The 22230-nt window shown below is 36.7% G+C and overlaps 1 protein-coding gene across 1 annotated transcript; it reads right to left on the bottom strand.

Annotated features, from left to right (window-relative positions):
• Positions 1 to 13688: 13688 nt before the first annotated feature.
• LOC141400695 (activity-regulated cytoskeleton associated protein 1-like) lies at positions 13689 to 16721 on the bottom strand. Its single transcript, XM_073980075.1, has one exon. It carries the CDS (start codon positions 16306 to 16308, stop codon positions 15574 to 15576), a length of 735 nt encoding a protein of 244 aa, XP_073836176.1. The 5' UTR covers positions 16309 to 16721; the 3' UTR covers positions 13689 to 15573.
• Positions 16722 to 22230: the final 5509 nt, after the last annotated feature.

Genomic DNA, 22230 nt, shown 5'->3' with positions numbered 1-22230 from the left:
GGTTGAATAGACTACACTTCAGAGGATAGTAAATACCCTGTGAATGGTCCTTTAACTTAGTATAATATACCGTTTGAATATATGTTTTCTTATACCTTTCTTTTAAAATATATGTATGATGATTTAAAAAAAAAATGTTCTTGTTCCAAATTGAATATTATATTTCTATAACGTGGAAAAAATTTTGCCCGGAGTCGGAGTCGAGTTATTTTTTTCGACTCAGACTCCGACTCCAGCAAAATTGCTCAACTCCGACTCGTAGACTCCGACTCCGACTCCGAAACCCTGAGTCCAAATACCACACAAATTGAAAAATTTAAAAAAAAAATCCACTTCTTATTGTTTTTTGTTGATATTGTCAGCTTTGGACTTTTGCTCTTCTGGACGACGTTGCTCTCTCTTCAGGAATCGCGACGTTATACCTTCTTTCTTCGTGGTCACCCTCCTAAGTGCCACCTGGTCTTCCTCGGACTTGTCCTTTCTTGTCGGCCGCTTTTCGATGTACCTTTCCTCGACGTACATCCTCTCTTTTTCCCCCTCGTTGCCGGATTTTTCCACTTTCCTACGGACCAATTGTCGGCGGCTTCCACCTTCAGCGTAAGGACATCGACAGCGATCTCGCCGGATTCTGCCCTTGGGCGATGTATGCTTTTCTTCTCTTTGTAGCCCACACTTACCGGTATTTCCACATTGGACCATGTCATCACACGGTGCTTTATGTCCAGATTGATATCGAAGGCAATCATGAAGTCTACATCAAGTATAACTTCGTCCACAATATCGGCCACTATAAAATCGAAATTTACCGATTTCCTACCCATACTTAGCCTTTGGTAGGTCTTTCCATGCACCGTTGTAGTCTCGCCTGTGGCCGTCCGCAATTTGACTCCATTTAACGGCAATACCTTCGCTTTTACCAAATCCGGTCTAATAATGGACTTTGCTGCACCGGTGTCCAATGTCAAGGTACGCAAAACACCATTGATGAAGCCTTTAACCGTTAGGTTGTGATTCTCCTGCTGGACTATGGCTATAGAAATTGTGGGACCATCGTTTTCATCCTCTGCCAGCGGCGCCTCGTGATTGACGGAATACACTTTATTTGATTCACCTGATGTCTCTCTCTCCAGATTCTTGGCCACCAGTTGGTCGTCGCTTTTAAAAGGCGGTGAGGTAGATCTGGGCCGCAATCTGCATTCTCGCGCCATATGTCCAGTTTTCCGACAGTTATAACAAGTCTTTCTCGTTTTGCCAGCCCCTCGTTTCACTTTATCTATTACCTGCATTGGTGCATCTTTCATTAGTTCGACAACGGTCTTGTGAATGCTGTTCTCAACTTCCAGCCTCCGCACATTGCAAGCCTGATGTTTCACCATTGTCTCTTGCTTATGTCCGCCACCGTACTTAAGTTCGAGAGCAGCAATTGTATGTCCATATTTGCTTCTAGAAGCGGCGGCAATATTCTGTAATACGTCAGCAGCACCGCCCTTTAATGCCATAAGTAGTCGTACCGCCTTGTCGTTATCGTTCCACGAATTTCTCGAAGCCACCGCCTCGAATTGTAATTTGAAGATATCAAACGATGTGGATCCGTCGAATTCAGGAGACTTGATTTTCAGAGTGTTATCAATAACTCGCACTGGACCTCCTTTGATTTCCAGTTCCGACATTTTCTTTTTTCGTCGTGGGCCAGAAATTGTCTATCCTATTTCTTTAAATGGTTTTCCACAACCTCCAATCGCTTTTCAATAACTTGCGTAAAATTCTCGAGTCTTTCGCTAATTTTTCTAAAATTTGCCTCTAATTCTTCCAATTTTTGGGAATTTTCGTCCAATTCTTCCTTCACCCATTTGAAGTTTTCATCTATTGCAATAGAGTTCTCTTCCAATCTCTTATTAACTTGCTGCATCAATGTAGCTGTAAACTCCGCCAGCTTCGATGTCAGCACTTCTCTTATCTCACTATAACTCGCAACCGCCTCTGAGGGTTCATCCCTAATCTCAAACTCATATTCGTCGATGTCCATTCTGAGGCGCTTGAACACTTCCAAAAGGCGTTTTTGTAGCTCAGCCGTACTTCCGGTAGTTGGCAGCCCAATATTAGATAGCTGCTTCTTCAAGTCTTCCTCACGTAGATCCTTTAATTTCAACTTCATTCTAGGATTATCGTAATCTCACTCCTGACACCAATTGTTACGGAATTAGATTTAACTAATCTCCGTGTAGACGTTGTTTTATTCCCCAGTACGATTTGTACCAAATAAAACAGGGTTCGTTTTAGATTACGTTTCTACAATGCTTTATTTACTTTATTACACTTATTCGGAAGCGACTTTAATTACTAAGCACGCAACTCGTCTCTAGTTAGCACGCAGCTCTGTTCAGTTCAACGCTTAAAACACAACTAACTCGCCGTTGCTTGTTCCACCTGAATTTATCTAAACAACACCTCGAATCTGTGCATCGAACACACAGATGCACATTCGCACTAAGCGAACAACCAGACTCACATACATGGGCGAAGACCAATACAAATGAACAAGCACACTAATGACGTAATTACAACAACAAACAAATGCAAGAAATAAAAAAGTAACAAACTAAACAATAATTACATGATTATGACAACACAAACAAAAGCACATTTACGAATTGTAAAGTAAGAACTAGAATGATGAAGAGAATTCTACATGGTAGTTGTTGTTGCTTAAATAAAGTAACTGCGTAATAAAATAACTTTACGTTACAATCCAAATTTTTAAATTAACGGAAAGTAAACTAAATTAAAAAGATCTTCGCCCTCACAGGCAAAATTTCAAAAAATAAATTAACTTAAACCTTGCAGTTACATTCGTAACAATATCTTACTTCATATTTTTAAACAAATTAAGGATTTTATGCAATATTCTTTTAACAAAATTACGACTTTTCACCAAAAATGTTTGGTCCATTAAACCCGCTAATTATTATCTGATCATCATCTTAAATTGCAAGCTTCCCCTATGTCTTAAACCCAAATCATTCTTAATTTCGCCCCGATCGGACTATTATTTCGACCTACAGGACAGCTACAAAATCGGGTAAAATTTTTGATTTTGTTCCACGTCACCCCTTACAATCATCACCAACATTTAATAGGTTCTCTTCTAGTAGGAAGTCGACCTCTCCACACAATTTCGTGACGGTCAGACCATAATTGAGGCCTGGAGTTTTATTAAAATTGTTAATGGACGGACGGGCACACATAGCTAGATCGCTTTATCTCGTCAAGATATGAAAAAATGACAAAGGAAGGAGGTCTACGACGAATCCTTAGCGATGTTACACATTGGACAAAACAAACTTATAATGCCCTTTCCACATTGTTGTGTAAAGTATAATTATTTTATCTGTAAAAATCCGTAAATTGTAGGAAAAGGTCGTAAGTCCCTGCAAAAATACAAAACTGTACAAGGAAAAGGTCAAAAGTCCAAACACATCCAATTATCATCCAAACGCGACGGAATTTGACCAAACAAAGTATGTACAGGTACTGAAGCGGAATAAATAAACGAAGAATCCCAGCAAAAAAAGTCCTCCCAAAATCATGGGTTTTGTAAGGAATTTTTGAAAGCCGTAACTACTCGCAAACCCACTTTCTTCCCCATTATTTTTACAAGGGCATGTCGCACTCAGTTTGTAGTTATTTTATGACCACTAGAATAACTAGTTATTCTGTGGCCACTAGAAGTTGAAAAGTAAGTTGAAAAAAATTCTGTTTTTAGAACAGTTGATGTAGAGATTTTTTTTTTAATTTCATCACACTTCTTACTTTTATTTTATTTCGCTCGCTGTGCGAGTTGAACACACGAACCCTCTGATTTCTAGCCAAAGACACTACATACTATGCCACGCACACGAACATTAAGGGTTGCTTAAGAACTTAAATGTGCAGTGCACATGTGCACCACGAACTATTATTTTTTAATTAAAAAAACTCGCGTGCCAACAGTGAGCGTTGAACACACAACCCTAGGATTTATAGTCGGACACACACTCCCTGTGCCACCGTCCTCATTACTTAGTGAGGATTTTTTTAAGTAGTATTCCATTACTTTTCATATTACTTGTAATGGGAAAAGAAGCTTGTTTACATTACTTTGTAATGGGTTACGTAATGACTAATGGATCCGAATTTTTGCTGGGTTCAAGTCAAAATTGGCAGGCTCGGTTTTCACCGTAGACATATGGTCTAGTGGACTTTTTTGCTCAGTTCAATCCCAGGAATCAGAAACGCGAAGGGTCCATTAAGGTTTTCAAATCGCCCCGGCCTATTACTTAAGCCAAAGTAGAATCTGTTGCTCAATACAATTCGTCTTCGCATCTCACAACTTACATTGTTTGTTGAGTTTATGGCGGTGTCGAGGTAGACGAAGTCTTTAACTACCTCAAATTATAGGAACCAACTTTCACAGTTGGTCCGAATTCTATGGGCATTACGCGTCGACACCATTACCTTGTTCGTCTCGCCGTTTACCGACAGACCCACTTTAGCAGATTCTCCCTTAGCTTTCTTAAAGGTATCAGTTACTTCCATAATGTCTATATCATCAGCATAGGCAAGTAACATGAGGACCGGTTGGTTATCAGTTAAAGTCATCTTACAAAGCCAAATGAGCTTTGGGGAATACGAAAATCAGACATTGTTTGGAATACTTTTAAGCGTAGGGGACTATCGAAGGCTGCTTTATAATCGACAAAAAAAGTGGTAGGTGTCGGTCTGCATATCTTGGGTCTTCTCCAGGATTTGACGCAGGGTAAATATGTGGCCAATGGCGAATTTTCCAGGTCAAAAGCCGCATTGGTATGACTCAATTATTTCGTTGACCATAGGCATTAGTCGTTTTCTCAATATCCCTGGCACTATCTTGTAGGCAATAGGGAGTAGACATACTATGCCCCTACAGTTATAGCATACAGTCTTATCTCCTTTCTTGTGGACGGACACATTACACCCAGGTTCCAATCGCCGGATACGCGTTCTTCCTGCTTAAATCGATATGCTTAAATCTGGTGCTGCTAACTACCATGTTTGTTTGCTGCTCCGAAGAATAATTTTAATGGCATGGACAGGATAGCGGTTATATGTTTCTTCCAATCGCTCTTAAAATATATCTTTAGTATGTATGTTCGTCCATTTCTTCGGTTGGAGCATGAGCGCAAATAAAACTAATGTTGAAGAATTTTGCATTTATCGTATTGTAGCAAGTCTTTCATTCGCTGAATGAAGCTGGAGACCAGCTGTTTTAACCTCCGACCAACTACAAATCCGCAACCAACCTCATGTTTTGTGTCATGGCAGCTGCAATACTGCGCGTCACCTTTAGGTGTTGTTGTGCATTTCCCAATCCATCGTATTTCCTGTATGGCACCCTCGAAAGAGATAAAATTAGGCAATACTGGTTCATGGGAGCTAGACTAAAACCTTCATATATGTATGTGGATGGTTTTTTCGACTGAGTTTCCAATTAACAAATCATCAACAAATCATAAATCTGGTGGCACCCTTATATATAGCCCTCAGATTTAAACTTGGACCTATACTGTCTGATTTTTTGCAAGGGAAGTTTTGTACCCCTAGCGAAGACTAATTACCAAATTTCAGTCATAAATGTGGCTAAAACTTTAAAATAGCAAAAATTGGTAGCGACCATTCTAGGGGGACCTATACCGAAGAAGAAAGTCTAGAAGAAAGTTTTTTGTCCTCAACAAAGACTAAAAGTTAAATTTCATCCATTTTGGTGGGATATTGAGGCCACAACCTTCAAAATACCGAAAATCGGAAGGTACCCTTCTATGGGGGCTATATGAAAACGTGGACCAATACTGATAATTCTCTTTTGGAATATTTTATTCCCTCATCGAAGACCATATATCAAATTTTAGCCATTTCGGTTGGATATTGAGCGCACAACCTTCAAAATACCAAAAATCGGAAGGTACTCTTCTGAGAGGGATATATGAATACATGGACCTCTACCGACATATTTCTGTTGGACAGTTTTTGCATCCAAAGAAGACTAAATGCCAAATTTCACCCATTTTGGTTCGATATTGAGGACACACCCTTCAAAATACCGAAAATCGCGAGGTACGCGGACCTATACTGATAATTCTCTGTTGGAATATGTTGTACCCATATCGAATATCAAATACCAAAATTCATCCATTTCGGTTTCATAATGACGCTGAAACCTTCGAAATACCTAAAATCGGGAGGTATCCTTCTATGGGGCTATGTGAAGAAAACGTTTTTGGTCACATTTTCAAACCGAATTAGCTATAATTTGACATTTATGGTTCCTAGAGATCAACAAACTTATATACCAAAAATTATGCGCATAGGTCCATGTTTTGGTATAGACCCCATAAAACGGTACCTCCCGATTTTCGGCATTTTGAGGATTTTAGATACAATTTTTAACCGAACTTTGCTGTAATTTGACATTTGAGGTTCTCAGTGGCCACGAAACTTCTCCAAGAAAAATCGTCAATATAGGTCCTTGTGTTGGTATGGCCCCCATATAACGGTATATCCCGATTTTTGATATTTTGAGGATTTTAGCTACAATTTTTAACCGAACTAGCTGTAATTTGACATTTGAGGTTCTCAGTGGCCATGAAACTTCTCCACCAATAATCGTCAACATTGGTCCATGTTTTGGTATGGCCCCCATATAACGGTACCTCACGATTTTCGGTATTTTAAGGATTTTAGCTACAATTTTTAACAAAACTTGCTGTACTTTGACATTTGGCCACGAAACTTCTCCACCAATAATTGTCAACATTGGTCCATGTTTTGGTATAGCCCCCATATAACGGTACCTCCCGATTTTCGGTATTTTGAGGATTTTAGCTACAATTTTTAACCGAACTTTGCTGTAATTTGACATTTGAGGTTCTCAGTGGCCACGAAACTTCTCAACCAAAAATCGTCAGTATAGGTCCTTGTTTTGTTATGGCCCCCATATAACTGTACCTACCGTTTTTCAGCATTTTGAGGATTTTAGCTACAATTTTTAACCGAACTTTGTTGTAATTTGACATTTGAGGTTCTCAGTGGTAACGAAACTTCTCCACCAAAAATCGTCAACATTGGTCCATGTTTTGATATGGCCCCCGTAACGGTACCTCCCGATTTTCGGTATTTTGAGGATTTAAGCTAAAATTTTTAACCGAACTTTGCTGTAATTTGACATTTGAGGTTCTCAGTGGCCCCCATAAAACGGTACCTCCCGTTTTTCAGTATTTTGAAGATTTTAGCTACAATTTTTAACCGAACTTTGCTGTAATTTGACATTTGAGGTTCTCAGTGGCCACGAAACTTCTCCATTAAAAATCGTCAAAATAGGTACATGTTTTGGTATAGCCCCCATATAACGGTACCTCTCGATTTTCGGTATTTTGAGGATTTTAGATACACTTTTAAGGCGAACTTGTTGTAATTTGGCATTTGAGGTTCTCAGCGGCCACGAAACTCTCCACCAAAAATCGTCAATATAGGTCCATGTTTTGGTTTAGCCCCCATATAACGGTACCTCCCGATTTTCGGTATTTTGAGGATTTTAGCTACAATTTTTAACCGAAATTGCTGTAATTTGACATTTGAGGTTCTCAGTGGCCATGAAACTTCTCCACCAATAATCGTCAACATTGGTCCATGTTTTGGTATGGCCCCCATATAACGGTACCTCCCGATTTTCGGTATTTTAAGGATTTTAGGTACAATTTTTAACAAATCTTGCTGTACTTTGACATTTGAGGTTCTCAGTGGCCACAAAACTTCTCCACCAATAATTCTCAACATTGGTCCATGTTTTGGTATAGCCCCCATATAACGGTACCTCCCGATTTTCGGTATTTTGAGGATTTTAGCTACAATTTTTAACCGAACTTTGCTGTAATTTGACATTTGAGGTTCTAAATGGTCAAGATAGTTTTCCACCACAAAAACGAACTAGCTGTAAATTGACATTTAGCTCCCATATAACGGTATCTCCCTATTTTTGGTATTTGGAGGGTTTTGGCAACCATGTTTAACCGAAACTTCTCCACCAAATTTGTAATGATAAAAAATTGTAAAGATAGGCACGGTGCGCCTAACTAATTTTAAGTGGAAGGTGCTTACACATGGGAAGTTTTTGCAGATTCTGAAACTACAATGCTCATAGATGAGAAATATCAAGAAACAAAAATATCGCCGGAGGGATTTTCAAATAAATCGCGATTTTAAAATGTTGTAGCTGTGAAAATTCTTCACAAGATTGACCTTTATGGTATTTTTGTAGGTTTTACCGTTTTTGCGATATAGAAGTTCAAATTGAGACAATGCACTGACTGTATCGCCTCCTTATAAAACAATGTCATTACTACAATTTCCCAAATTAAACTTATGTATCTTGAACATGGTACAACCTAGGAAAAAATAAATCATCCAATCTTGTAGAGAATTTTCACAGCTTTGACATTTTCTTTAGTTCCATTTTGATATGACTTGCAATTTCCTAGCAAAATCTTGAAGACCTCAAAAATGGTAAAACCTACGAAAAAACCTAAAGGTCCGTCTTGTAGAGAATTTGCACAGCTACAACATTTTCTTTAGACTCATTTCGATACGACTTGCGGTTTCCAAGCAAAATCATGAAAAATCAAAAAAAACGCCTAAAATTGTGAGTTTGGATCGCGACTTATTTAAAAATCCCTCCGGCGAGTTTTTCTGTTTAATTTATTTTTCTTATCTATGAACATTGCTTTTTCAGAATCCGCGAAATCTTCCCATGTGTAAGCGGTTTTCAACAAAAGTTTTATAAGGAGTCGAATGTAGTTTTTGTTGACCTTTGGACTGTCTAATTTTGTTGGTTTAGTTTGGCTTTTAGGTCAGGAATAAAAAACAAGAGTTTTTGTTTTTATTTTGTTTGCTTTATTATCCAATATTTCGAACGTCCTCGACGTTCATCATCAGGGATTTTTCTTTTAAAGAATAAACAAATAATATATGTTATAACAATATATACGCAAATAATGATTATTTATTACAATTTCACTTAATTAGCTATCGGTCACAACATCTGCACTTCACAACTAATGTCCAACTGAACTGAAATTTTTGTGTTTTCCAATAATGTTTCTGTATATTTGGGCACAGTGTTCTGTGTCCATCTTATAATTCATACGTTGTTCCATTGGTACATTAATTATGTGCAACATTTCTAACATGTACCTACGTCTACTGTTGCTTTCTTGTGCTAAAACATCCACATCCTTGAAGTTTGGAGTGTGTCCAGTTTGAGCACAGTGTGCCGCAAGAGCTGTTTTTTGTTCTAGTGGTTTTTTTTTCACTTTTTGGTCCGATTTGTGACCACTCAATCTTGTCTTTAACTTATTTTTTTTTTTAATGAATTGATTAATGAAACGATTAATGAATTGATCAGACAGGCAACATTAAAACCCCTGAGCAACAATGAACACAAAGAAGAGAAGATGTTTAAAAGGTTCACATATATACCAGGCTTTTCTGAAAGATTCTCAGGTTCAAATTTATACGACAAAGAACGCTACCAATTAGCAATGAGGAGCAACAATACCAATAACAGCTTCTTCAGCCGGACAAAATCTAAAACACAAAACGAAGACAAATCGAATGTTATCTACAAAATAAAATGTAATGGTGACTCGTCAAACTCATGCCAAAAAGTATATGTGGGCACGACGAAAAATAAGTTAAAGACAAGATTGAGTGGTCACAAATCGGACCAAAAAGTGAAAAACAAACCACTAGAACAAAAAACAGCTCTTGCGGCACACTGTGCTCAAACTGGACACACTCCAAACTTCAAGGATGTGGATGTTTTAGCACAAGAAAGCAACAGTAGACGTAGGTACATGTTAGAAATGTTGCACATAATTAATGTACCAATGGAACAACGTATGAATTATAAGATGGACACAGAACTCTGTGCCCAAATATACAGAAACATTATTGGAAAACACAAAAATTTCAGTTCAGTTGGACATTAGTTGTAAAGTGCAGATGTTGTGACCGATAGCTAATTAAGTGAAATTGTAATAAATAATCATTATTTGCGTATATATTGTTATAACATATATTATTTGTTTATTCTTTAAAAGAAAAATCCCTGATGATGAACGTCGAGGACGTTCGAAATATTGGATAATAAAGCAAACAAAATAAAAACAAAAACTCTTGTTTTTTATTCCTGACCTAAAAGCCAAACTAAACCAACAAAATTAGTTTTATAAGGAGGCGATGCAGTCATTGTCTCAATTTGAACTTCTATATCTCAAAACGGTAAAATCTACGAAAATATCATAATGGCCAATCTTGTGGAGAATTTTCACAGCTACAACATTTTCTTTAGGCCCATTTACATAGGACTCGCGGTTTCCAAGCAAAATCGTGAAAACCTAAAGAACACCTACAAATGCGAACTTAAATCGCGATTTATTTGAAAATCCCTTCGGCGATTTTTTTACCCAGCAAAATTTGACGGAAGGGGTTCTTTGCGATGACGTGATTTCATGTCATCTTTTGCATTGGTTCAAAGGAAGTCGTGAAAGATCCGATCGTTTCATTAAGATTTGAACCAATGCAAAGGAAGTCGTGAAAGATCCGATCTTTTCATCAGCATTTGTACCCATTCCATCGATCCAATAGAGATGATGTTTGTGTTTTTATTTACACACCTGTTTATTTTCATTTTGGTATGTTCCAGAACTGCAAAAATCTACTAATTTTTACTATTTTTTTCGATAACATAAAGGAAAAATTGTTATCGTAGTAAAAATAAGTAGATTCTTGCAGTTTCTGGAACAGACCAAAGTTGTTAGAATTGTCGTCGTGATGTTGTCTCACATTTCCTGCATATCAAACAACTAAAACTTCTAAACAATTGGTATTATATGAAGTCCCAACCATCGAGCTAAAAATAGAATCGGACTGCACACATTGCTATTTTAAAAGTTCCCTTGTCTGTTCTAAATCTGACATAGAATGAAATCAATCAAATCTCGCTTCTTGGAATTTGAAAAAAAGTCCGAAACGAAAAGGTACAAGAATCTGAAAATAAAGAAGAAACTACTTTTGGAAAGAAACAATTAAAAATAAATTAATTAAGCATAAATGGTATTTCCCATAAAAAGTCTCTCCTCCCCGTTCGTTACATTTTGTTCTTAGAGATCCCTAAAGCAAGCCGGGTTGTAGATCCCTACATATTTCCGTCACTAAACAAAAGAGTATAAATTACCAAAATGTTGTTATAAAATAACAAAATTATAAAATAAAAGTAATTTACGAAATAAAAATACTTAAATGAGTGCATTTGGAGTCCATGTTGAAATCTGAACTGGTGATGGGAAGATAATTGAAAAAACCTTTTGTAAGATGAAAGAATATCAGTTGCGGAGAACGGAGGAAGTAATCTTTTGCGTTGCAGCGGTGGTGATTACATTGCAATTTTGGATGTAAACTTTTGAAAAACTAAACTGATAAATTAATTGTAGCTATTTCATGAATTCGTTTGAATTAATAAAGAGATTTGTTTTTCATGAAAACCATATTTCAATACAGCATTTCCATTTTCCAAACAAGACATGAAAATTTCATGCCAAGGGGTTGGTGAAAATGACATGCCAAAGCATTGGTTAAAATGACATGCCAAAGCATGGGTGAAAATGACGTGTCAAAGCGTTGGTGAAAATGACATGTCAAATCATTGGTGGAAATGACATGCCAAAGCATTGGTGGAAATGACATGTCAACGCATTGGTTAAAATGCCATGCTTAGGATCCAGAAAATAACGTCATCTTTTGGGGTCCACGCTCATATAAAATTCATCGATGAAGATGCTAAAAAGATGACATGCTAGATCACTTGCACCCATGATTGAATGTCATCTTTGGCATCGAACATTTTGCTGGGTTATACCCACAGCATTTATGCTAACGAGGGTATATACACTTTCATACGGGCAAAATGTGCCTCATCGAAATAATGGTTTTAGACCCCAAGTATGTTTGGACGAAATGTGTTTCAGACAATTTGGAGTCGATTGAGCAATGTCCGTCCGTCTGTCTGTCTGTCTGGCTGGTGCGAACGATAACTCTCGAACGGATGCACCGATTCGGTTCAAATCTTGGCTTTCGTAATATTTTGATCAAACTTAGTTTAAGTTCGAAAATGGGCTATATCGGTCCACTCCTTCTGGTACCTCCCACACAAAAGTTCGAAAATGTTCCGAAAATTTGTGTGCACGATAACTCTTGAAGGGAGTAACCGAGTTGGTCCTTACTTTGCACATCCTGAAATGTGTACCAGACTTAGATAAGGTTTCAATATGGACTCAATTGGTCCACTCCTTCGGGTACCTCCCACACAAAATTTCGGAAAAGTTCAGTTTAGGGCCATCTCTCGAATCGCTTTGATTTTTGTTTTAGCAACTTGTATTCACTGCCACCCGTACAACGGTACAAGTTTCATTAGGGGCAAGTCCATACTTCCTGAGAAAATAGCATGAAAGTTGCACAAAAACCCTATGACACCGTGTGAGGTGGTTGGAGAGCAAGATAACTCTAGAACGGGTCTGCCGATTCGGTCCAACACTTGACCTCAGTAATATATTGTCCAAACATAGTTTAAGTTCGAAGATAAGCCATATCGGTCCACTCCTTCAGGTACCTCCCCCACAAAAGTTCAAAAATGTTCGGAAAAATTATTCGTACTGTAACTCTTGCAGGGAGTGGCCGAATTGGTCCATACTTTACACATCCTAATACGAGTATATCTACCAGATATAGATCAGGTTCAAATATGGACTATATTTGTCGACTCCATCCGGTATCTCCCACACAAAATTTCGGATAAGTTCACTGTAAGACCTGATATCAAATCACATTGATTTTTGTTGAAGCAACTTGCATTCGCTGCCTCAATTACGATGGTAAAAGTTTTTTTAGGGGCAAGTCCATACTTCTTTAGCAAACAGCCCAAAGAGTGTAAAAACCCCCTATGGAACCATATGTTGTGGTTGGATATCTACTTCCATAAAGGTCAATGTCGATCCATTCCTTTTAGTATCTCCTCCGCAAAACTTTTGATCTTTAATCCTAATTAACATTTTTGTCGGTTCAAACGCCCAAAATTTTTAAAAACCCCTAAATACATACGTATTTTGGGAAAAATTGTTTCAATATACACAGGCTGAGGGTATATCTCTGTCGACAAGCCGACTGATACTTTTTTACTTGTGGCTTCTTGATATTTCTCATCTATGAGCGTTGTAGTTTCAGAATCTGCAAAAACTTCCCAGTTGTGGGCACCTTCCATTTACATTTGGTTAAGGCACACCGTGCAGGTCGACACTTTGATATAGACCCGTAGGTGGCACCTTTCGTCTAGCTGAACATTGTTTAGATTAGAATAGATAATTTAGACATTTGTGGTACCAATGGCCGAAACATTTCTCCACCTAAAATTGTGAAAGGAAACTAAATATTCCATTTTAAATAAGACTATTTTATGGTGGAGGGTATAAAAAGTTCGGCCCGGCCGAACTTAACGACGTTTTACTTATTTTTTTAATATTTCTTACCCATTCACCTCCCAAAAAAGAAAAAAATGCAAAGTAAGATTTAGTTTTCCAATAGCATTGCTATTTGTTTAATATTTTTGTATTTAATAATTGTTTTTTTTTTAATTTTTTTTTCTTTTTAAAAAAATCACTTCTTAAAAACTAAATACAACAGTCTTTTTCTTAACCTTAAAAATAGTGAATACAATGCTCTTAACTAAAAAATAAAAAAAAAACAGAGTTTAAAAAATATAAATTAATGCAATTACAAAAGTAAACAGATTTCCGATTCCTAATATGTTGGATAAATTGAAAAACCTTACAAATGATTTTGAGGGCCATTAAAAAAACCTCCAGTCGGCTCATCATTTGTGAGGTGTATTTTGTATAATTACGATTTGATGAGCGAAATGCTGTGACTTTATCCTGAAATGCTTTAATTTATAAAAAAAAATAACTCCAGTTGTTATTGTTTGTGGATTAAGGTAGCCACTTGCTAATTTGGAGGTTAGTTTTTAGTCTTGGCGAAACGCTTAATCCGAAAGTGGGATAATAGAGACAGGCGTGCCATTTTCAAAAAATTCCAAGATCTTTACTTAAATCTTCAAATAGTTTGCGTTGGCGTGCCAATTGTACGAATGGCGACAACCTAGCCATCGTTGTACAATTTAAGACGATAATTGTTTCTTTTTAAAAAAAGTTTTTCTCTTCGCCTAAGGAAAAACCAGAGGAGAAAAAAAAGGTTTTTGTTACTTTGAATTATTTCAAAAAATTTCAACCACTTTCCGCACACCATGTCATTAGGTAATTCTTTTAAAATTTGTTACAATTCCCTCCATAGACAATCCAACAAATCCCCCTCCCGAGGAAGGGAATTTGTTTGGTTTAAATATTTTGAAAATTGTAACGCCTTAAAAAAGAGAAAACTTCACTTCTTGGTGGCAAAAATATCAGAATATTTTCAAAATATTTCAAAGTAACGAGTGGGTTTTTTGCTGCATTCAAAAGTTAGTTGAAATGAAGTGGGGTTGCAAAAATAAATGCATACGGAAAATTTCCCACACTATAAGCCAAACAATTTCTTGAAATTCCAAATTTTGATGCCAAACAAGGAAAACAAAATTTGGAATTCAAGCAATTGTTTGGCTCAAAGTGATGGAAATTTTCCCCACGCAGCTACTTTTAACCCCACGACATCTCTCGTAAGCTAGTGAATACAACGGGGTGGATACTTTCCCAAGATTAAGAATAAGCAATGATATGCCAACTATATTCGAGCTATACCTCAACTTGGGCTTTGTAAAGACCCAACAATTGGAAAATTTCTTTCCCAACTGTTGAATCCAGACAAGCTTAAGCCTTTGCTACAGCGTGAAAAAAGTTATAAAACAAATCATAACTTACCTAAAGCCGGGTAAGCAGCCGATATGCATACATGTCCATCCGTTGTGTGTTTGAATATTCATTACATTGAATATAAAGACATTAGATATACAGTCTAATAAAGTCTAATTCAGGGGTCCAGGCGTTCATAGCCTGTAAAGCCGGTTTTGTAAGGAAAAACACAGCGTGTACGCGGAAGGCGTTCTAAAATGTAGCCTTAACCTAATGATAATGCTGCAGGTGAACTCCCAGTTTCAAATACCAGCAACATTGACAACAAAACACTGCGATTTTAGGGCACTAAAATCAAACAGATTCATTATGGAATGTCGCCAACATTGAAATCAAGAGAAACCTATAAATGTGTTGAAATGAGACAGCCATAATTGGTTTGGGAGAGGTACAAACAAATTATAACTGCACTCTGGGCGTTAGATGGGTAATGTCACTACCAAATCTTCCTTGAACTTAACTATATACTTTGTCCTGGGTTTTCTGCCACTTGGGGGACTGATGGTATATGACATCACTTGTTGTTGATGATGTTGTTATTGCTGCTGCTCTAATTTTTTTCTGTCGTTTTACGTTTACGACACTCTTCTGTGGTGTGACCACGGAAATTGCAATACGTACAACGTTTTGTGCCTTTGGAGCCGCGTACTGGTCCCGTTTGTTCCGCCTCATCTTCCATCATGTTATGTTCAATGATGCGACCCTTCTCCAAAAGCTCACGGAACGTCTTAAAATCATGGCGAGCAATATGCTTACGATATTTGATGTTCAACAGACCATAGACTAAATCGATTTCGGTTTCTTCATCATGTCTATCGTCAGGCAATTGAGCCAATAGGGCCCGCTTCTGGCACACAAATGTATCAATGGCCACATGGTCATCCTGTTTCTTCTCAAAGATTTCCATATAGATTTGATAGGCTGGTTTGGTGGGTGAAAAGTGATCACGAATCAAGGCCAAAACATCATTCCATGTTTTAGCCTCTTTGCGTACACCTTGCCACCATGTTGATGCCAAGCCATAGAAGAGCAAAGAAATACCCTTCGAGGCATCCTCGTCGCTGATACATTCGACTTCCTTGTACGTTACAATTGAGGTTATGAATTCTTCAACGGCTTCATGATCACGTTGGCCACCAAAACGAGAGGGACAATTGCTGAAACTTCCCTTGGATTTGGTTTGTACCGTCTCAGCAGCCTGGGCTGCACTGTTGGCAGCGGAGATGCGTACAGCTTCGATGAGTTGTTGCAATTGTTCGGTGGTCATTTGTACCATTTGAGCCATTTTGTTGATATTTTTAGTTTAAATTTAAGGTTGATACGTAATTCGCAATGTCGCGGAGTGTATTGCTGGTTGGTTGAGTAACAAAGCCACTAGTTTTTTTGCATAGTTGGCGAATGTTGAAACTTTTTGTTCACCGTTTAACTCCGCACGAACATTGCCTGGATTTGGTCGTTGCCTTAATCGTTTTTGCAGTAGACTGGTTTCTCAATGCAATGCTTTGGCCTTTTATACCCGGCAATGCATTTTACAAAGCAAGAGAACAACGTCTAAATAGCCAACCGCAAGTCTTGGTATTTTTATTCTCGGCAGCAGTGAGATGAGTAATTGAATTTCATCATTTTTGAAATACATAATAATAGAGAACCTTTCGCAATCGGAGTTCTCTTAATTGGAAATAAATTCAATTGGGGAACATATTCTGAAAACAGACATAAAAAATGATAAACAAACTAAATTACAGATATCCTACATAAAATGTAAACATAAATAAAATTAATAGGTAATCAAAAATTTTAATTCTGTTTTTATACCCTCAGCAATTAGGGCCTCGACACATAAGAAGCATAGCATTCTTGCTTAAGTCATATCTGGTAAATGACTAAAGACCAAGTTCGACCTAATTCAAATGTGATTCTGAAATCTTTTTATTAGGTCGAAATTGGTCTTTAGGTATTTACCAGATATGACTTCAGCGAGAATGTCTTATGTGTCGAGGCCTTTATGCTAACAAGGGTTTATACACTTTCATACGGGCAAAATGTGCCTCATCGAAATAATGGTTTTAGACCCCAAGTATGTTTGGACGAAATTCGTTTCAGACAATTTGGAGTCGATTTAGCAATGTCTGTCCGTTCGTCCGTCTGTCTGTCTGGCTGGTGCGCACGATAACTCTTTAACGGATGAGCCGATTTGATCCAAAATTTGGCTATCGTAATATTTTGTCCAAACTTAGTTTAAGTTCGAAGATGGGCCATATCGGTCTACTCCTTCAGGTACCTCCCCCACAAAAGTTCGAAAATGTTCGGAAAATTTGTGCAAACGACAACTCTTGAAGGGAGTAACCGATTTGGTCCCTACTTTAACATCGTGAAATTTCTACGAGGTATAGATGAGGTTCCAATATGGACTCTAACGGTCCACTCCTTCGGGTACCTCCCACACAAAATTTCGGAGAAGTTCAGTTTAGGACCTGCTCTCGGATCGTTTTGATTTTTGTTCTAGCAACTTGTATTCGCTGCCTCCATTACGACAAATTAATCAAGGGCAAGTCCATACTTCCTGGTAAAAGAGTCCGAAAGCTGTAAAAAACCCTACGGCACCATGTGTAGTGGTTGGAGCGCTCGATAACTTTCGAACGGAGAGGCCGATACGATCCAAAATTTGGCGTTCATAAAATTGTGTCCAATCTTAGTATAAGTTCGAAGATAGGCCATATCGGTACATCTCACACAAATGTTCAAAACATTCCGCTCAAATGGTGCGCACGTCAACTCTGAAAGGTAGTAACAGATTTGATCCATACTTTTCATACCGTAATATCTCTACGGGAAATATATCAGGTTTGAATATGGACTATATAGGTTCACTCCTTCGAGTACCTCCCACCCAAAATTTGAGAAAAGTGCAGTTTGAGGCCTGCCCTCGAATCGTTTTGCTTCTTTTTGTAACAACTTGTATTCACTGCAACCATTACGACAGTACACATTTTTTCAGGTGCAAGTTCATTCTTTCTGAAAAAATGGTCCAAAAGCTGTAAAATCCCCTATAACGTGATGTGTAGCGGCTGGAGCGCACGATAACTCTCGAACGGTATAGCCGAATCGGTTCAAACTTTGGGCTTTGAATCTCTTTGATTTTTGTGTAACAACTAGTATTTTTTTTCGGAGGCTTACTTCTTGAGCTAATGATCCAAACGCTCCAAAAAGCCTGACGGCACAAACTGAACTGGGTAGTACGTAAGATTTTTTTTCGTTTATTTTTACTCGTTTATTGATCAATTTTTCCTTGTTGTGTTTTTATTGGAAGATTGTAATTTCAAACGCCTCTAATGATTTGCACTGTAGTCATCATGTTGTAGTTATAGTAGAACAGCGTAAACTTTGTGTCCGAATATCTTGAGTCTATGAGCACTAGCTTGAATTATTATATGCAAGGGAGGGGTTGCTATACAAAAACATGAAACTATTTCCATAATTTTTGGTGGAAAAGATTCTTGATCTTTGGGAACCGTAAATGCCAATTTTTAGTTAATTTGGAGTGAAAAATTAGGCTTAAAACGTCGAAATACCTTAAATCGGAGGGTACCATTGATAACTTTTATCACTACTAGGAACTCTAAATGCCAAATTATAGCTAATTTGGTATGCAAATTCAGCTTATCACTTTAAAATACCTGAAATCGGGGGTATCGATATATGGGGGCTATACCAAAACGTGGACCGAGGTAGCCCATCTTCGAACTCGAACATTTTCCTGTCTGCAAACAAAAGGTGCACTTTGCCAAAATTTGTGGATGATAGAGTGATAGTTGTTAGAGCACAGAATGACGGACGGAGGACTGGGAATTTTATCTAATTTTAATATATGGAGACTTCTGAGTGAAACCGGACACTTTTGCAAAAAAAATATTTTTTCGAATTACTTTATTTTTTGCGGTGTTGATGCTGCTCCTCAGCAAAACATTTCAGTATATTTTCAGATTTTTTAAATAACCGTTTCAGAGATATCACATGTCAAAAAAGTCGAATTTAGCAAAAACTATATGCAAAGAAATACCCATAACTTCTTCAATATTATTCCAAATAGAAAAAATCTTTTTTTGTGTTTCAGCTCTCTAATAAAAAATAGAAAAGGTTGCCCTGTGGGCTTGGATGCCATTAATATTAAAAATCAATTTTTATCAATGATTGTGCTCTTCGATTTTCTTGAAATTTTTTCTATATTAAACTAAGATTAATTACAAAAATTGCAGGTCCTATTAATTTTTTAAAATTTGTCAATATAATTTTTATTTTATACCAGTGCACTATAGGTAATTTGCCCAGTTTTTGAGGCAAAAAGTCGATTTTGCAACTTTTAATAATAATAATTTTTAAGTTGGCATTAAAAAAAGAACATGTCAAAATTTATTAATATGAATGATATATTTCAAAATAGCGGCATTATCCCGGTTTAAATTGCAGTCAAAGTGAGAATTTCGAAGAAGAACTAAAAAATATATATATTGTAAGACATATTTCAATGTATTTAAAACCGCGGAAAAATAAACCAAATGTAAATATATGTAAAATGGAACAGATTGGTAATTGCGAGAGGAATTTATTTAATATATAATATAGCTTAAACATTATGGGTAGCGACCGAAAAACACAAAAAGTCAAAAATAAATATTTTATTTTTCTTAAACTCACTTCATATAGACTTATACTAAATTGGCCGTATTTGGCCGTGATTCTGCTATTGGGAATATCTTCAGCAAAGGGTTCTGAATCAACTACATAATTACCAAGGTGCGATTTTTTGCGTTTTTTGAGTTATATCACTTTTTTGAAGGTGCCCTCCTTGCAGAAAAATATATATTTTTTTAATTTTTTGTTTGGTGAAGGAAATATTAAATACGGAAAAGCATCCGATTTGACCTAAAAAGACATTTTCTTTAAAGAAATATTCACCATGTGTTCTAAAAATGTACATACGTGTTGTGGTCAACATTTTTGTTAACTATAGCTGTAATAAGTTCTAACTAGGGATCATGATTGCGTGATTTATTTGGTCCTTTAAAAATATAATATTTATACAGATCTTTTCGCGAATAAATATTTTAAACATATCAATGTTTATAAAAATCTTTTGGCTGATCAGTACTTTAGTTCATTGTAACCGTTTTTCTTTTACTGTAACCGCTTTTATTGGGTTGGAACGGATAAAATAGGTAAAATGAGAATAGGGGGTAGGAAAAAGAAAAGTTGTTCGTTATATGCTGCGTTCGTTATAGACGTATTCGTCTGTAAAATTTTTATTAAAGCCTACTTTTAAATATCATATATTTAAATATTTGAAACAGTGCTTAAATTCGTCGCTATCCGCTTCTGCTTTAAAGCGGGCCTGAAAATCGTAACAAATTGTAAAAAATTCTATTCGCGGGGTAACAGCTTTTGTTTGTTATAGTCGGGGTCGTTTTAAAAAGTTGAATGTGTGTACAAATATTAAGAAAAATTCTTTGGAAACATAAAACTTTGTTCGCTATAAACGCAGTTTCTTATAACCGATGTTCGCTATATCCGAATTTTACGTTGTAATTCTTTGTTTTATCTTACTTTTGCATATAAAGCAATAAAAATGTATAAAAAGCCCACATATCCACCGCTATTAATTTTTGCCTCAAAAACAGGCCAAATTACCTATAGTGCAGTGTAAAATATGTATTTGTTATTTTACAAAAAAAAAAAATGTATATATATATATATATATATACAATTGTATGCCTTGTAGCTACATATATTAAAAATATAAAAGCTCAACTGAAAGCTCAATACTTACTAAGTAAATATAAAAATTCTGCATGCACACAGAAAGGGGGGCATTGCACCAGCCCTCTATTTATGGCGTGTAATGCCATTTTGTGGTATCTTTGGGAATTGTTTATTGGTCTGGAAAAACATTTAATCACCGCACTGCTTATACATACATACATACGTATTAACAATTTTGTTCTAATTTCAAGTTGTTAATCATATTTGTGGCAAAGTTCATCATGAGGTTCAGAGTGGTTTACGGCTTAATTATAACATCCAAGCAACCATTAAATAAAATTGTTCTTGTAATGGCCTTCAATCAACTACTATGTAAGTAGGAATTTTAATTTTGAATTTCGGTGGGAGCGGGGTACCTCCCCTATACCCTATTTTTTAAGAATGCTATATTTACAAGACTTATGAATGTACCTGTTTGAAAATTAATTTGCGAGACAATTGTGATTGTGTCTCCGACCTAACGTACTTATTTGGGACCCAAAATATGTTACATCTAAAAAACTACTTAACCGATTTTACTGAAATTTTCAGGGAATGTACAGGTATGACGCCTGGTGAAAATAGGCTGCATATTTTGTTTGATATTTAAAAAACGCTACATTTGCAATAATGACGAATTTATCGGTCTTAATATAGGTAATTCTATTGGGCCGAAAGACTCGACCACGCCTACTTTTTTACCCTCCACCATAATATGGTGGGTATATTATCCTTCTTTCATAGTAACGGTTTGTTTTTTCGAATTAATCTTTTGCGGCGCTATAAAGTATATATATATACATATATATATATATATATATATATATATATATATATATATATGATCAGGATAAAATTCTAAGATGATCTACACATGTCCGTCTGTCCGCCCGTCTGTTGTAAACACTCTAGCGTCCGCAATAATTGAGATAGAACGCTAAAATTTTGCAACCGAGTGTCTTTTTTCCATATTCAGGTCAAATTCGATGATGACACAATAGGTCCACGATTTGATATAGCCCCAAACAACGGTACCTTCCAATTTGACACTTGGAGTTTCAAGAGATCAAAAAACTTCTGCACCAAAGATGGTGAAGAAAGGTCTACGTTTTGGTATAGGCCCCATATAACGATACCTCCAGATTTAAGGTATTTTGAGGCTTTTAGCTACATTTTCTGATCGAATTAGCTGAAATTTGAAATTCGAGGTTCCCAATGACCCAAAAACTACTTCATATAACGGTACCGCCCGATTTGAGGTTTTTAGCTACATTTGCAGGCCGAATTAGCTATAATTTATCATTTAGGGCGATCAAAATACTTCTCCAATAAAAATTATGGTTCACGTTTTATTGTAGTCCCCATATAACGATACCGATCATGGTGGGTATAAAAAGTTCGGCCCGGCCGG

Source organism: Musca autumnalis, unplaced genomic scaffold, assembly GCF_047663935.1.
Source record: "Musca autumnalis isolate F117 unplaced genomic scaffold, ASM4766393v1 scaffold_4, whole genome shotgun sequence".
NCBI lineage: Eukaryota > Metazoa > Arthropoda > Insecta > Diptera > Muscidae > Musca > Musca autumnalis.
This window is presented reverse-complemented; position numbering and strand designations above follow the sequence as displayed.

What these genes read in the sequence shown, in the direction of transcription:
- LOC141400695 (XM_073980075.1), bottom strand. Translation starts at nt 16,308, where the DNA reads ATGGCTCAAATGGTACAAATGACCACCGAACAATTGCAACAACTCATC.